The following is a 16,808-nucleotide window of genomic DNA, read 5'->3' on the forward strand; positions in this document are numbered from 1 at the left end:
CCCCAACTACTCTTGGCCCTCCCTTCGCCCCACACGCTCTCACACACACAACCCCTTCTCCCCTCCCCCAGTGGTTGCGTCCGTGACATCATCATCATGGCAACAAGAGCTGCAGCCGGGGACCGAGGAACCCGTGTAATTCCCGGCGGCGGCGGCAGTGGCGGTAGCACCAGCAGCAGCACCGACGAAAGCGCGAGGGCTTCTCCCCGGTCGCCCCTCGCCGGGTGCTCCTGAGGAGGCGGCGGCAGCAGTGCCCACGCCGCCCCGCCCGCCGCCGCGGCTCGCCGTGTCTGAGTGTGAGGGGAGGGGGCGCCGCCGCCGCCGCCGCCGCTGCTGTGGGGCCGCCGCTGCGGAAGGAACCGCCGCTGCTGCTGCCGTTGCCAGGTCGCTAGTGAAGAGGAGGCGGCGGCGGCGGCGGCGGCGGCAAACATGTTTTCAGTGAGGATAGTGACTGCCGACTACTACATGGCCAGCCCGCTGCAGGGGCTGGATATCTGCCAATCCCCCCTCACCCAGGCCCCTGTCAAGAAGGTGCCGGTGGTGCGAATCTTCGGAGCGACCCCGGCAGGTAAGCGGGCGCGGGGAGCGGCGGGCGCCCGGGCAGCTCTCCCCGCCGCGCACTCGCGCGCACGCCGCCGGCGCCGGCCCTCTCGGCTGATCGCTGCCGCGTCTTCCCTCCCCTTCGCCCTCCTCGCCTTTTCCTCCCGAGCATGACAAGAGGCGCAAAAATGTGGGTCCGCGAGAGCGTTCCGCCCCCTCCTCCCCCCATCCAACCCCAGGCGGGGAGGCGGCGGGCGCCGAGTGTTTACACTGCGTGGGGCGGTCGGGAGCCGGGTCCGCACACTCGGGGTCGCGCGGGCAGGCGGAGCGGGCGTCGCTCTCGCCCCGGAGGACGGGGTCAGGTGGCCGCGCCATGTCTTCCGTGAGCGGGCGCGCAGGGCCCCCCTCTGAGGTGGGTGACTGGTGGGACCTCGGACAGCCTCTGCGTCTCCCAAGTGCCCCTTGCTGGACGCGGCTTGAGGAGTAGGGAAGTGTCAGCTCTGTTGTCAGTCGCTCCTCGTCGCCTCCTCTCAGCAGCGCTCTCCTCTGCCCCTTCTGGAGATGCTGTGGGCTTAAGAGTGGCGCCTGGGGCCAGATAATCTTTCTCATTGAAGTGACCATGTGGTTCTGCTGTGAGGGCAGATCGTAACTGCTTAGAGTTTCAAGTAAAGCCTCGGAGTCTGGGGGCAGGCTTGCGCCCCCAGGTGCGTTGCTTTCAGGGAAGTGTGTATCCGCGGAAGAAGGAAATGCATGTTTATGTCGCCCAGTGTAAAACATCCCACTTAATAGCGTCAATTTCATAAGAACCACAGCTAAGCCCAGCAACGCAAACATTAAAGAAATGTCCCTATGCTGGGTTGTAGGATTGCATTTTAAATACACGTACGTTTACGACAAGACACTTTTTAATAGGCTGTTTTGTTTTCAAAAACTATTTCGAACAAGTGGGGTGGGGAGACAGAAGCTACGTTCTCAGAAGCTCTTGTGAATTTATGATAGTGTAAGTAGGATAGTGGCCAGATTTGCAAGGTTTTAAATTGTTTCGCTTTTCTACACGCTTTGAACTGCCTATGTGAAATAATGGAGCTGCCTTCTAGAAAGAGATGCTCTCTAGCTATGTACCGCCCTATGGGATTTTAGATAGCATTTCCCACTTGATGCTCCTTGCCCTAATCACCATTCATCTTATTACTACAGTCAGTTTTCCTGTGGGCTATCAAGATAATAGCACTTGCCAAACTCAAGCACTCATTCTAAGCAGTTGTCTTTTAATGTGAATTCTCGTCGTTAAAAATTTCAGTGTTGTTAGTGAGATTTGATAGAATGATATTTGATATTTCTTTTTATAATAGTGACAAAGCTTTTGATGATATGGACTTTTTAAGTTGGGGCATTTGAATGCTGTTAACAATTTGTTGAAAGTGTAACACCAGAAACTTAGAGGCTGGAGAATAGAGGCAATAAAATGTTTTAAAGGGTAGATTTTCTGCCCTTTTAAGTATGGTGGTGCTGTCTTTATTTCTAATTGGAATTTCAGTGTATTATACTGTTTTTTTTTTCACTTCAGGTACAGAGGAAAAATAAGATAGTGATGTTGATATAACTGTTCAGCCACATTTTGAAATTATCAGGGGACATGGTAATACTGTGGCATATACTGGGTATTACAATTTATATGGTTTGGGTTACTTTTCTACACATAATTTTTTTTCTACACTAGTCATTAAATATGTATCTTTGAGTGATTTGCAAGTTTTGTTTTATAGGCAAGTTTTGCTTGGAAAAAAAATTTTACTGAGCTAGTAGTAATTTTATTATATGAAAAAATTATTTAAAAAATAATATGGTGTACTTTTGTTTCTCAGTATTAAAAAAAGACATGAACTAGTCTGCAGAAAGAAATACATATTTCTTTCCTCTTGGCCATCTTACAATAGATTACCAGCATCACTCCCCTTTTAAAAAAACCTGGATTTTTAAAAATACACCTTGAAATATATAATGTAAATCAGTTTTTTGGTATATACATTGAAAGATACAAAACTTGATACAGAGAATTTCAAACTTTAAGTTGTTAAGGATTATTGAATTGAGTTTACTATAAAATTTTTGTGTTTCCTCAAAAGGTGAAAAATTTTGATGTCACTGGCATACATTTAGAGTTTACAGCTTTCAGGAATCAAGTCATCATTTCTAGCACGTAAAATTAATGTTAATAAGCATAAACAAAAACTATACTATTATCTGCTCCTGAATTCTCTCCCCAAAGAAAACCAGTCCAGCCACCTAGTAAAATAAAATTTGAAAATAATATAAAAAAGAAGTCAATTTGGTTCTCTAGTTTGAATGCTAGAATTTTTAATGAAAACAGATTTATTGTTTGAAATCACAAACTATGTTTATATATCTACTAATTTGTAAAATTAATGAAAAATTGTAACACGGTAAATCTATGTTACAGACTATCATAAAATTAAGTTTTTCCTGTATAGTAGTTAATTTTGGGAGTCCTCAATTCCTTACGTTGGTTTGGAGAAAATGTTTTTAAACTGAGTTTGCGTTTCAAGTGAAATTGTGAAAAATAGCAGCAGAAGAAATCTTCCAAATTGACCATTTCAGATGTACATTATAAAATTTTGAACTGATTCATTTATTAGATTTTTACTAGTTCAGTTTTTCTATTATTGCATGAAAAATATTTTTCTGCTTTAGAAAACAGTCCAGTTGACTTCCTATTGTCCTATGTTTTGAGGGCATATTTGAGTAATTTAAGAAATAAATTTAGTGTATTAGGTTTAAAAGCTCTCATATCTTAAGTTGGTAAAATTTGAAAAGGTATTTTAAAAACTGATAAATTCAGATTTGAATGGTAAATCCTGACTGATTTAATCCCTTGCTGGTTGAGGATATTGGTTCCTGAGAGAATCACTTAAATTTTCTATATGTAAGTGATGGAATTATTTTTAAAAACCCAAAAACATCTTTTGCTTTTTTTTCACTCATTTAAAAATGACTTGGGTATTGTTTTGACATACAATGTATTGAGCAATTTAACAACTTTTTGGTAACTTGTTTTAGTGGAGGGAACCCAGGTTATACCTAACTACAGTACAAGACAGCGTTTTTTATTTTTTCACTTAGATTTGAATATGGGTATGAGTGCTCTGGGATTTCACTTCAAAAAAAATCCTTGGGCTTTACTATGAGGAACTGACTCAGGTGAATCTGGGAAGCTGCCCAGTTACCACATCCCAGCTCTTGCTTATTAGTTGCCTGATGTACCTCACTTCATGTTGCGCTTAGATAGCTTTCTCAGTTTTCTCAGCATCAATTTAAAACAGAATTATCGTTTCAAAAGCTTCCCTGCTGAGATGCAGAGGAGGAGTAAATAGAAGAGTGTGAGCGAGATGTTCACAAAGCAAGTAATTAAACAAAGTAGGCCAAACAGACTATAGAGGGAGCTGCTTGACTTTGAGATGACTGTAAGGAACTCTGCCATCATCCCCCCACCCCCTGCCCAGTCTTCTTCCAGCTAGTGAATTATCAACAACTTAGATGACAAATAATTTCTCTAATAAAAGTCTTGTTTGTTCATAGCCTCTTTTTTTTTTTTCTAAATCATTTAACAATATTTTAACATAACACAATGCCTATTGAATATGAATATGAGAAAGATTTTTCAGGAGCACTACTGAGATATAGTGTTTTACCACAAACAAAATTAGTCACTTTAGTCGGTATCTGAAGCCCGAGTTGCAAATTTTATTAGGTTTCTGTGTTACGCTTGACTTTAAATAACCCGTAAGTTAATCAGAAGCTTATTAAACAGGAGTCCTCTAAAATCTGTGGACATAGTGGAATCTTGTAATATGTGATTCAGTTCGTTCAGTGAACACTTAATGAGAACTTAGTACATATTATTGAGCTGTTTTTTAAATGAACAACTTTTACCCTCCACAAGCTCACAATGTAGGAGAGATGATAGACATGTAAACATAATTCAAACATTGTTTAATTGGAATATAAAAGAAATGTGTATAAGACAAAGTGAGGACTCAAAGCGGACATGTTCAGTGACCACCTGGCAGGCCCAAAGGGGAGTCAGGGAAGGCTTCATGAAGGAAGTATGGATTAAGTCATTTTAAAGGAATTTCAAAAGAATTTAAAAATTCTAATAGAGGAACAGATACGAGGTAATTCACAAATGAAAAGAAAACTGCTCTTGGCCTAGTAGCTTGGCAATGCATAGCAGAATCCTTGAAATGTTGTTTTTTGACCCAGTGATTTCAGTTTTAGGGATTTTGATCTATGAATGTAATTCTTTTGACAAAATCTGATTATCTTTTGAATCCGTCTATTTCTTTCATCCATCACCACCCTAGTCTAAACTACTAGCATTTTTGGATGCATTTACAACAATAGCCTCCTAATCTTGGCCTACCCCAATCTATTCTGTTCCCCTCTAATCTGTTTTCTATACTGTAATCAGAGGGATCTTTTCAAAATGCAAACCTTATTATATCCCCCTACTACTTGGTATGCTTCAGTAGTTTTCCATTGCATTTAGGATAAGGACAAAGCTACATGTCTTATGTGGTGGCGTCTACATGTCTTACAAGGTCTTGCACAGTTTGGCCTCTACCTCTCTATCCAGTCATGGCTTGAGCCGTGTCCTTCTTGCCTTGCTCTTTATGTTCCAGCCATATTGACCTTGTTTCAGTCCCTTATTCTTGCCATGCTCCTCCCACAATGAGGCCTTTGAACCTGCTGTTCCCTCTGCCTAGAATGTTTTTCCTTTTCCTTCACCTAAACTCCAATTTATCTTTCCTCAGGGAAGCCTTCCCTACCATAGACTCTCAAAGCTTCATAAACTCTCCTTCATAACACTTGCTGTAGTTGTCATTTTTATATACATAGGAGATTAATGTTTGTTTTTCCCAGTTACCTCCATAAATGCTGGTAATGTGTTCATTTTTGCTCACCATTATGCAGCCAATGGTTGCTTACCACAGTGCTTGAAATTCAAGCATTTGTTGCAAGAATTAATAAATAATAGATGATAGGCGTAACAGGGAACAACCTCAAATGTTCAGCAACTGAGAAGTGGTTACATAAATTGGGCATATTTAGTAGAATTTGTCATTAAAATCATGTTTTCATGATTATTATATAAGTATAAATGAAATAATACAGGAAAGTGCTGTCAGTGTATTATGTGAGAAAAATCAGTTTATGAAATAATAATTTATTAAAAATGCACCAAAATAAAAAGGTTGCTTATCTCTGGGAGGTGTAGTTTGTATTTTTCAGCTTTTCTTCAGAGAATATATTGATTTTATAATTCGGAAAAAATATATATACAAAATTAAGGAAAAACTATCAGAAATATGAGAAAAAGCCTTGAGTTTGATATTGGGCTCTCAAATAAGTATCAACTAAAATATGTGATTGCATGATGAAAGTGTTGAATATGATTATATAAATTCAGTTTAGGAACTGCAGAATTACTATATTAAAGCCAATAATTTCTGGTTTTATTATACTTATTTATATGTAAACTGATTTTAATTTTAAAATGTTTTGTAGAGTAGCATGTCTTTGACACAGCAAAATGAAATAGCAATGAAATAGAGCAGAGGTCAGAAATTGACTTGTGTGTAAGAACTTAAGTGTATGATAATGGAAGCTACCTTTCCTATTAGTAGGGAAGAAGATTCTTTAATACTGAGTGTTGGAATAGCTACTTAGTCATCTGGAAAAGTAAAAACTTTGCTTCCAGATGAGTCAGACGATTTAAATGTAGAAACAAACAAAAAAACGTAAGATAATTATTTTAATCTGGGAATGGTGAAGGCCTTTTAAAATATGATACAGAACTGAAGCCAGATTGCTGAGTTTTACAGTGTAAAGTAAAATTCTATATAGAGACAAAAATCATAAACTTAAAAGAGAAATAGACTGGTCAAGCTTATTTGTACACTTTTCACAAAAGACTAATTTCCTCTTAATATACAAAGAGCTCCTAGAAAATAATCCAATAGAAAAAGTGAACAAAGAGAATTCTTAGGAAAAGATGTGTGATTTTATTATAATGAAGATGTAAATTAAAACTACAACATACCTTTTATACCTAATTAGAAAAGATTGATTATACAGTATAACTTGAGGAGGATGAGAGGAAGGGGAAATGGGCATTCTCACATATTGCTGGTGGGAATATAAAATGTTCGTTTTCTATGGAAAACAATTTGGAAGTCGTTTTCAGAATTTAAGATGCATATATATTTTGGTAGTTCGTCTTCCTCTTTTGGAGGGAGAGGGGTTCTGCATTGCGCAGCTTGTGGGAACTTACCCTACCATGAATTGAACCCAGGCCCCTGGAAGTTCAGAGTTCTAACCTCTGGACTGCCAGGGAGTTTCTCCCCCTTGTTTTTTATTCTTTCTTTTCTTTTTCATGTACATTTTGATCTAGCAACTTCATTCAAGGATTTTATCCTCTAAAAGATTTTATGTATGTGTCAAATGAGCATGTAAGAATATTTGTGACAGCATTGTTTGTTATTGCAAAAGGTTGGAAATAACCTAAGTGTGAATCAGTAGTTAAGTAAATTATGGTGTATCTCTCCAGTGGAATACTAGGCAAGTCCTTAAAGTGATGAGGCAGTACTATATGTACTGCTCTGGTGCCATGTCTAAGATATATTAAAAGGAAAAAAAGCAAGATGCAAGGCTCCATATGTGGTATGCTACCATTTGTATGGCTTAAAAATATATATACACACACACTCATATATATATAATATAAATGAAATATTTATATGTAAATATAAATATATATTTATAAATATATATTGTATATATATGTACACATATATCTGAAAGGATACATGAGAATTTTGCAACAGTGGTTGCCTCCAGTGAGGATAACTGGTGGCCTACAGGACAAACGTGGGAATCTAATTTTTTTTTAAGTATACTCTTCAGTAACTTTTGGAGGTTTTTTGCCACGTGCGTGTGATACTTATTCAAAGTTAATTTTTTTAGATTATGTTGTGCTTGCAACAATTGGTAAAAAAGAACAAAAATATAAGTTCATAGTAGTCATAAATATTTAGTTGTCCAATGATTACTGCAGTACTGTTTAATTTTGGGTTTTAGTAGAGGTCTTCTAATTCAGAGCTTCCGCTTGGTGTTGTGTGGCTCTCTGGAGGGTGGTATACCCTAGTGGGGTGGAGTGTGAAGGCAGGCTGTGGGGCTCCTTAAGCAGATCGCATGATGAGCACAGCACAAGTGTGTTAGTCGCTCAATCGTGTCTTGACTCTTCGCAACCTCATAGACTGTAGCCTGCCAAGCTCCCTTTGAGATTCTGTCCATGGGATTCTCCAGGTGAGAATACTGGAGTGGGGTTGTCATTCCCTTCTCCAAGGGATCTTCCCAACCCAGAAATTGAACCTGGGTCTCCTGCATTGCATGCAGATTCTTTACCATCTGAGCCACCAAAGAAGCCCCATGATGAGCACAACCAGCAGTTATTGCTCTATTTGGTATTTTAAGTATGTTAAAGAAAGTGCTTTACCATTGATACTTGAAACCTGCTTCAGCCAACCAGAGACTATAGCTGCCTCTTATGGAGAAGAGATCATGAAACTGTTATTGGAGTTTGTATTCTGGGTGCTTGAGAGAGCATCATCTGATGATGAAAGGACAGGGTGGCAGGATGTTGCTCTGGGGCCTAGCTCTCAGCCTATACTTTGCCTTTATTGGATCCTCTTAGCCATTTTCTGATGTGCCATTTAGCTTGCTGAAAGGTGACTGCCTAATAGCATATTTATGTTCTGCAAAAATTAACCATCATTGTTATTTTGAAATGTCCCTAATGTGGAAGAGGTTGGATTTGAAATCCATTCATATTGCTACAAGCTTTGTTTAATTTTCTTTCATAATTATATAGAGAAAATATTTTTTTTTTCATCAAGCACAATGTTGATGCCTCCAAAAGACTTCTTATTGGCTGTTGTGCTGAATGAATATTATTTACAATGTGAAAGGGGTTGGAAAACAGTGTTCTGGTGAAATTCTTTCCTTTTATTTAAAGAAGACTGATGTCTAGATAGATTAACTCAAGGATTTGTCCAGTGTCCTGTATCCTATAATTGGTTGGTGTGGGGCTGGGTCTAAAATCTGGGGATTTTGACTCTCAGCCCTTACTACCTCACACTGTCTCCCCACATCTGAGAATTGGAAAGGCCTTGGTTATAATTGGAAAACAAACATACAGAAGTTTAGAGGAATTGTTAAAAAAAAAAAAGCATCTACACAGTTTAGAAATCTCAGAGGGCCTACCATGTTCAATAGTGTTTAGACTCTTCCCATAGAATAGGTTGTAGCTGCATTTGTTTTGTGATGATTGTAGCTCTCTCTTTTTAAAAAAATAATGTCTATAACATATATGTCTATAGATTAGTCTATAACAAGAATTTAGGACAGATATAAACAAAAATTGATACTAGAATTGTATGTGTATAGTTTTCCAAAGGGAAAGGCAATGGATCAGGAGACCTTTCAGAGTTCCTCTGGTACTGTACTTAAACATTTTCTGATCTTACTTTTAATTTGATTAGAATTTGTTGAATTAAAAATGAGTGGAAAATGAGTTTTTAAGTAGGTTGGGTTTAAGTAGGCTTCAGAGGATGTTGCCATTAGCCTTATATATATATTTCCGGGAAATACTTGGAAACTTACTAAGATATGGAACATGGGATGGGGTCTGTCACTTTTGGTACCTGACTGCCTTTTTAACACCACAGTAATACTGAATGAGAGAGGAAATAAATAATAGGAGTTGAGGTACAGTAAACTGTGGGTAAAATTGTGTTAACTTAGAGTTTCCAGATAAGGCAGGAGTAGGTGTCTTAGGCAATTTAAAGAAAAATTCTTCACTGTCTGGACATAAAGTAGGTGCATTTTGAGGCTAAAACAAATTATAAGTAAAATCCTCTTAATGACAGTCTGTGTAACCTTTTGGTGTGTGGTTGGGTGCGGTATTTTTTGTTTTTGTTTTTTGTCATTTTTTTAAGTTTTCCAGATGACCTGTGTTTTTTCCAGTTCTTGGTAGATTTTTAAGTATTTCGTTTTTAAGTGAAAAATATTTTGTTGCTTAATTAGTATTGGCAAACTGGACTGTTTTCTGCAGCAGAAATTGAATATATGCCTAACAGAGTAAATTTGGAGGAAAAAAGGCAGTAATTGTCTTTGGAAAATTTAAGGTTTTTTTGGTCCAATTCTGTTTTCTTTTTAGATGATAGCTGTGGGAAGTACCAAGATGTTGAGGTCAGTTTCCTTGGGGACAGTTATTTAATTTTCTTTGGGTTAAGAGAGCATTTACTATATAAATGATTCAAAGAATTTTAAAAAGCGTGTTACCTCAAAAATGCTTGTGTAATATATAACAGTTTAACAACAGTTTTCTATTTTTCTCTTTATTATAATTACCAAGGAAGTATAACAAGAATTAAAAGAGCTATCTTATTTTGCATATATATTTATACTTCAAAGTAAATTTATATATTAAATTAGCTATTGTTTGAGATGGTGAAATGCAAGACTCTGTAAGTAAGAATACATGTTGATATGTGAAAAAAATGTGAAGTTAAAACATGTTGGCATACTCTTAGTTTCTCAGAACAAGAAAATGACTAATCTAAATTTCATTTCAGAATAAAAACCAAGACAAGCCACATAAAAGCAACCTAAAAATTAATCTGTCATCATATTATTTGTTTTAAAACTATGGAATAAAATATCTGAGGAAGATTTCTCTCAAAATTGTTTTTCTCAATTTCAAGTAAGTAATTTATTTTGGTTGATATATTGGGGATGAGGGGAGGTGGGAGTGAACCTTGGCATTGAAGTTTATAAATCTACTCATCCTTAAAGTAACAACTCAAAGATTAACCACTTGAAAGCCTTCTGTGACTCCTTTGCCCATTCCCAAAAGATCCTCTTTGGTTTCCCACCGTCCTAGCCTCCTTTCACGTTGCTGATGAAGGACTGACTACACTGAGTGTTGTATTTTTGTCTGTAGGAATAGTCATATGGCACTACCCTCGTGTTCCTCCTGCCCCACAGCCCTATTCCAGGACCCTCCTGCTACTGAGAAACCCTGGACAAGTTATTTTATTTCTGTAAGCCTTAATTTCCTCCTCTGTAAAATGAGTTTTAATAATTTCTACCTCACTGGATTATTATGATTAAATACTAGTACCAGGAACTGTCTGGCATACATAGTGACATAACTATTACTTTCTTTCTAACCGTTCTAAGTGCTTCTTTCTTTTCTAACCCTTCTAAGTACTCTTGCCTGGAAAATCCCATGGACGGAGGAGCCTGGTAGGCTGCAGTCCAAGGGGTCGCTGAGAGTCGGGCATAACTGAGCGACTTCCCTTTCACTTTTCACTTTCCTGCATTGGAGAAGGCAGTGGCAACCGACTCCAGTGTTCTTGCCTGGAGAATCCCAGGGACAGGGGAGCCTGGTGGGCTGCCGTCTCTGGGGTCGCACAGAGTCGGACACGACTGAAGTTACTTAGCAGCAGCCCTTCTAAGTCTGGAATCTGCCACATTACTGTGTGTATACCAGGTGCTCTTTAAATTGAGTTGAATTGGAATGAAAAATGGAGTTTTTATAGCATTTATTCATTCCTCACAATAGGACAGACTAAACTACCTATATGTTGTGGTATAAGGCTTTTTCTGGTCATTGACTCACATGTCTAAAGTCTAGGTGATTACCAGTTTAAAACACTTGAAAAATCTTTTTTTTTTTTTTTTTAAGTACCCTACCCAGGCTTGATTTTTCTTTTTAAAATTGTTGATGTATACATATATAGACAGAAAACTATCCAGGCCTGATCTTGCCCTGAAAAGGGGCAGTGTTAAGCCATTGAGCAAGGAATAACTACAGTTTTCCAATATTGCAGTTTAAGTGAAGTGTATTTCTTATGAAAGAGCCTTATTTTCTAAAGACTTCTTTTTTTTTGTTGTTTTAAATGGTAGTAGAATGAGTTGGAGGTGTCTGTGCCAGAGGTCATTGCAAAGGTGACAGTAGGAACTATATTGCTCCCTTTTTTTGCCTTTTCTGAATTTGTAACACACACACAAATTGAAACCTTTGGTTTTTAAACCCATTTAGAATTGTGAAATGTGGACCAAATGAATTTGTTTGGAGTTTCAGTTTTCTTCATTTTTTTAAAAAATATATATTCCCAGGTTTTGTTTTGCTTTTTAATAAGATTGTCTTTTTTTTTTTAAATGAAGTCTTTAGGAAAATTTTTCAAATTAATTTTGATGTATCACGCTTTGGTTGATGATGCTTAGTGGTTATAAAATAGAAGCCAAGTTAGTCAAAAGACCTTAAGTTTACATCATTTTACTAACAGAGGTTATAGATCATTTATTGAGCCCTTTACTGTGTGTCTTATTCTAAATGTTTTAATTTTCACAACTCTGTAAAATAAGTACTTTTATCCCCATTTTACAGTTGAGGAAATGAGGCATGAAGAGGTTAACTAACTTTTGCCTGAAGTTATTCAGCTTATGTTTACTTCATAGCATGTGAGAACTAAAATGAGGGAATATGTACTAGGTCATTAGCTGCATAAACAGAAGAAGCAGGGAAGCAAAATCTGAGATATATGTCTCCTAATACTTCTAGAATCTGATAATAGCCATTATTAAGACATTGATCATGAATGTATTCTTATTCACTAATTTTTTTTTGTACTAAATATACCCTGCAACTTTGTACTGACCCTGTTTTTCTGAGCAATATTAATGTCTCCTTTCAAATTCATTTTCCCATTTAGACTGAATTATTTTGTTTTCATGTATATGTGTTTATAAGGTGGTAGTAGGGCTTTACTATAATATCAATCTGATATAAAAATACTTTTATAAGTTAATTAAACAAATAATATATGAATATATTCTTGTGAAATTTAAAAAGCAGAAAACAGGTAAAACAAAAATTTTCCTTGACCACCAATCCTATTCACCTCCCCACTGGTATCGATTTTTATATAACAAAGCTCCCCAAAATTTAGTGTATAAAACAATAGCCATTTGTTAGCCCATAATTCTGGCATGGGCTCAGTTCAGCAATTCTGCTCCTGCTTCTTACTGGGCTTGCTTATGTGGCTGGGTCAGCCAGGTGGTCGTCTGGAAGCTATTTGGCCCAGAATGGTGTCACTCATAGTCTGGATATTGGTGCTAGAGTGATGGAGATCTATGTGTTTCCAGCAGATAGCCCTCAGATCATGTAGCCAGGACTGGAGTTGGTGTGGGAGGAGTTTCCTAACTGTGTGACCCACTAGGGGACCATTACTGCTAAAGTACACTATGCCTCTGTTGCTTGCTGACTCATTTTTCAGGAAACATTTGTCAGTGTACACTGCCTTGTTCTTGAAAACGTATAGTGTTTAAGCAGTTAATTTACCAATTCAGATAAATTTAGCTAATTTCTTATTCTCACTTGTTTTACACCATTCTGATCATCCCTCAGCATCATTCTTGGTCCCATTCACCCAGAAAATTTAATTAAACGCCCACTAAGTGCACAATAAGCTGTCATGAGGTGAGCTCAGATGGAGCAGTACTGTTGTCAGTACTGCCACTTTATCGTCCAAGTTTCATAAACTTATCTACCTGTCTTTTTCATTTTATGAACAATATTCTATAAAAGCAGATAGCTACAATAGTTTTTTTTTTTTTTTAATGACCAACAGCTCACACCAGGCTGAATATATCTTGTGTACTACATTTTTTAAATGTCTTAGAAAGATAGTCTCAGTAAGAAAACCTATAATACAGAGGTGGTTTCTGTGCTATAGTTTCCCACCAGCAATAATGAGACTTTTCCCATATTTTCACCAAGGTTATGGTCTCAGATATTTTGATCTTTATCAGTCTAATAGATAAAACATATGGATCTCAGTGTAGTTTTAATTTGCATTCTTTTATTATAAGTAAGATTGAGTGTCCTTCCATATATTTGAGAACTGTTTGTATTTCCTTTTCAGGATACTACTCGATTATCTTGTACCCACTTTTCTGTTGTGAGTCTTGGTCTTTTGATTGTTGATTCCAAGGAGCTCTTCATATATTAGGAAAATTGGTCCCTATCTGTGAATTGAGTTACAAATATTTTTCCTAGTTTGTTCTTATGGTAAATACATTTTATTTTTTCATTTTACAAAGAAGTTTGTATCTTAAATGAGGTGTTTAGAACACATTTAGTTGAATCTTGTGTTAAGTTTTAGGTATGGGAATGGAAGAAAACTTAGAGAACTTAGCTTTCAAAACTCTGACTTAAAATGAACAGTTTCAGAAGGATCCTATCTTCAGTACACTTCTTTCTCTTGTAGGTTTGGTTCTATCATGATAACCGGTCCTTTTGACAGACTAGTCTAAGAAGTAGGATCATCCTTTGGAGGGTAATTTTTAGATGATTGAGTGTATAGCATTAGTGGAAAATACTTTTGTGTTATTACTTAGAATAAATTGTTAATAATGTTGCTTTGAGTCTTGTCTGGTACAGTGTGTATGTTTTTGTGTGTGTAATGTGTACAGTATATACACACATATATATAGTGGTAGTGTTTCAAGTAATGCTCTCATATAACCGTTTATCTCTTTAGCCAGCTTTTACCTAATCAACCATATAGCTATCTGAAGGTGGCTACATTAGGCCAGCACTTTTCCAGTGGCCCACAAAGAAGAAAGACAAACAGACTGTGACCTTTTTTGAGAAAGCAAAATAATGCTGCTACCCATATCCTAATAATATCCTAGATTTTTAATAAGGTTGTAAGGAGCTAGGAAGAGAATAGCAGAGGCATCTATGATCTGTGCAGCATCTGACATTATGGAATACTTTGACTTCTTCCCTGGGGTTCTATATAAAAATGAATTAGAAAACTGCAAGGCTGAAGAGATTAGCGTGTTTTAAGTCATTTAATATAGTTTTTAAAAGTTTTTAAAATTGGCAAACCTTCTTCATAATAGTTTTACCCAGGAGCATCAAAAAAGCAAAGCAAACAGGAACCCTTAAGTAATTTATAGTGGGAAATGGTAGAAAACCAGTTTCTGCCATGCTTTAGATACTTTTTAAGTTTTCGAAGTTGAGGTATTTTTTAGGGTCTAGAATATTTTCAGTATCTTTATAAGTGTTCTGTTGCAAAGTTTTCTATTTATTTGATACCAAATTGTTGCCCTACTATTATTTCCTTGATTAATTCTTTTTTTTAAAAAAACTCTAGTATTTCTGAGGTTAATACACCTCAGACTGTGTACATTTAAAACAGCTATTTTTTTTCTCCTGAAAAGCTGGTATTAAACTGATGATACATCTTATAACAGATGACTTCCTGAAGAAAATGTGACAGTTCATAATTGGTTTTCATTCTTTACTTAATTTTAATCTAATAGGTCATGAAAGTTTCCCACTTTATTTTGTTCTTTGTTTTTTCCTTGCATCTCTGTTTTAACTTTTGTACATTTTGATATGTCATTTGGCACATAAAGCTTTATAACTGCTATGTCTTATATAACTACTTTTCAAACTAATTGTGGTGAAGAATCTCTTTTTTTCTGATAGTTACTTAAAATACATTAAAAGTAAGTACTAGAAAAATGAAATGAAAAAGAAAACCCAACAGGCAAAATACAAGCTCCCTTTTTTTCATGATTATTAAACAGGTATAGAATTCCCCTGTCAAACTACTATAAGAGTTTCTAGTTTGATACTTACCTTGTTGCAAACCTATAACAAACAGTTCATTCATAGACTGCATTTGAATAGCATTATAAATAATTTTTTAAAATCAGTCTAAACTCTTTGGTTTCTGTTTTTTGCAGCATAGACTCTGTTTTATGTGTTTTATTAAAAAGCACGATGCAGTAAGCATTTTAAAAAGCATATATATGAATTGTAGCTTTAATTACAAAATTTGGGAACAAATAAAAAATACTTTCTTTTATGTAATACAAGAAGTTTAACTTATTTCAGATTTTTGTACTCTCGGCTTCCCAATTTTTAAGACTGTCTTATAAATGTTGAATGGTTTAAACTGTGTATCTTCTCTTTAAAAAATCTTTAGCATGTGTATTAAATTTAAACAGAGCAATTTAAACTGACCTCCATGTATTAACTTGGTGTGGAGCACCACACGACTGAGCAACTGAGCGCAAGCATGAGCACCACTGCTGATCTGTTTATCCCATACTACGTATACCCCTTCTTGAGCTCCAGGATTGATTGATTGATTGATTGATTGATTTTGATTCCCTTAAATACATTTTCAGGTACCATTTTTCATTACAGATTCATTTCTTTGGCAGCTTAAGATGTGCTTAATGTTTGTATAAGTCCCAGGTTTATCAATCTGTGAACAAGAGGCTGTTTACCTGGTCCTGGTTGTTTGCAAGTTGACAGAGTGTGGGAAGTCCAATTGATTGTCTTCACTTTTGCTTATAAACTGATAGAATTGCCCTCCCAGTTATTCAGAGCTAGTAGTTGAGCACAACCCATTTAGATGAAAACATTCATTTTGTGTGCCCCTGCTGGACTGAGGCTTGTTTTCCCCCATTCTGACTGCACAGTCTCTGACATGTGGGAGCAGACTTACTCTGGGATAACTTGTAGTGCTTTCTGTCTGTCTGTCTGTCTTTACTCCAGAACATTATATGAAAGTCTCCAGGTTATGAAAGCCCTTAAAACTTGTGATGATTTTTCTCAGTGATGGAAGCTCATTTAACATCCAGAATGAAGAGAGCTGTTCTCCAGTTTTGTTGATAGGGAAAGTTGTGTTTTCAGAATAGATGAAAAAAGAGAGGTATTAAGTGAGAAAACATAACCTTGGTATTGAGTGAGAAAATACAACTTAACTCATCTTAGAAAGTTTTTAGTAGGGGACCAGTTTCCGTTTGAGTGGATTTTGTCTCCCAGGGAGAGAATAACGCAGCATATCTTAAATATTTTAGTGGAAAACTGGAAGAGTTATTTTGTATTCAATTGATTCTAAGATGTTTATCTGTCCTTCCCCATTTTTATAGCTCAGTAGGGGATGTAGCTTACAATCAGTGGTTAAAGAAAGTCAAAGTGTTAGTTGCTCAGTCGTGTCCAACTTTTTGGGACCCCATGGACTGTATCCCACCAGGCTCCTCTGTCCATGGAATTCTCCAGGCAAGAATACTGGAGTGGGTTGTCATTTTCT

At 36.9% G+C, this 16,808-nt stretch overlaps 1 protein-coding gene across 1 annotated transcript in view; it reads left to right on the top strand.

Annotated features, from left to right (window-relative positions):
* Positions 1 to 429: 429 nt before the first annotated feature.
* REV3L (REV3 like, DNA directed polymerase zeta catalytic subunit) overlaps positions 430 to 16,808 on the top strand; it is a 175,314-nt gene continuing 158,935 nt past the window's right edge. Inside the window, exon 1 of the mRNA XM_068985110.1 lies at positions 430 to 568. Within this exon, the coding sequence (XP_068841211.1) occupies positions 430 to 568 (139 nt within the window). The remainder of the gene's footprint in view (positions 569 to 16,808) is intronic.

Source organism: Capricornis sumatraensis, chromosome 13, assembly GCF_032405125.1.
Source record: "Capricornis sumatraensis isolate serow.1 chromosome 13, serow.2, whole genome shotgun sequence".
NCBI lineage: Eukaryota > Metazoa > Chordata > Mammalia > Artiodactyla > Bovidae > Capricornis > Capricornis sumatraensis.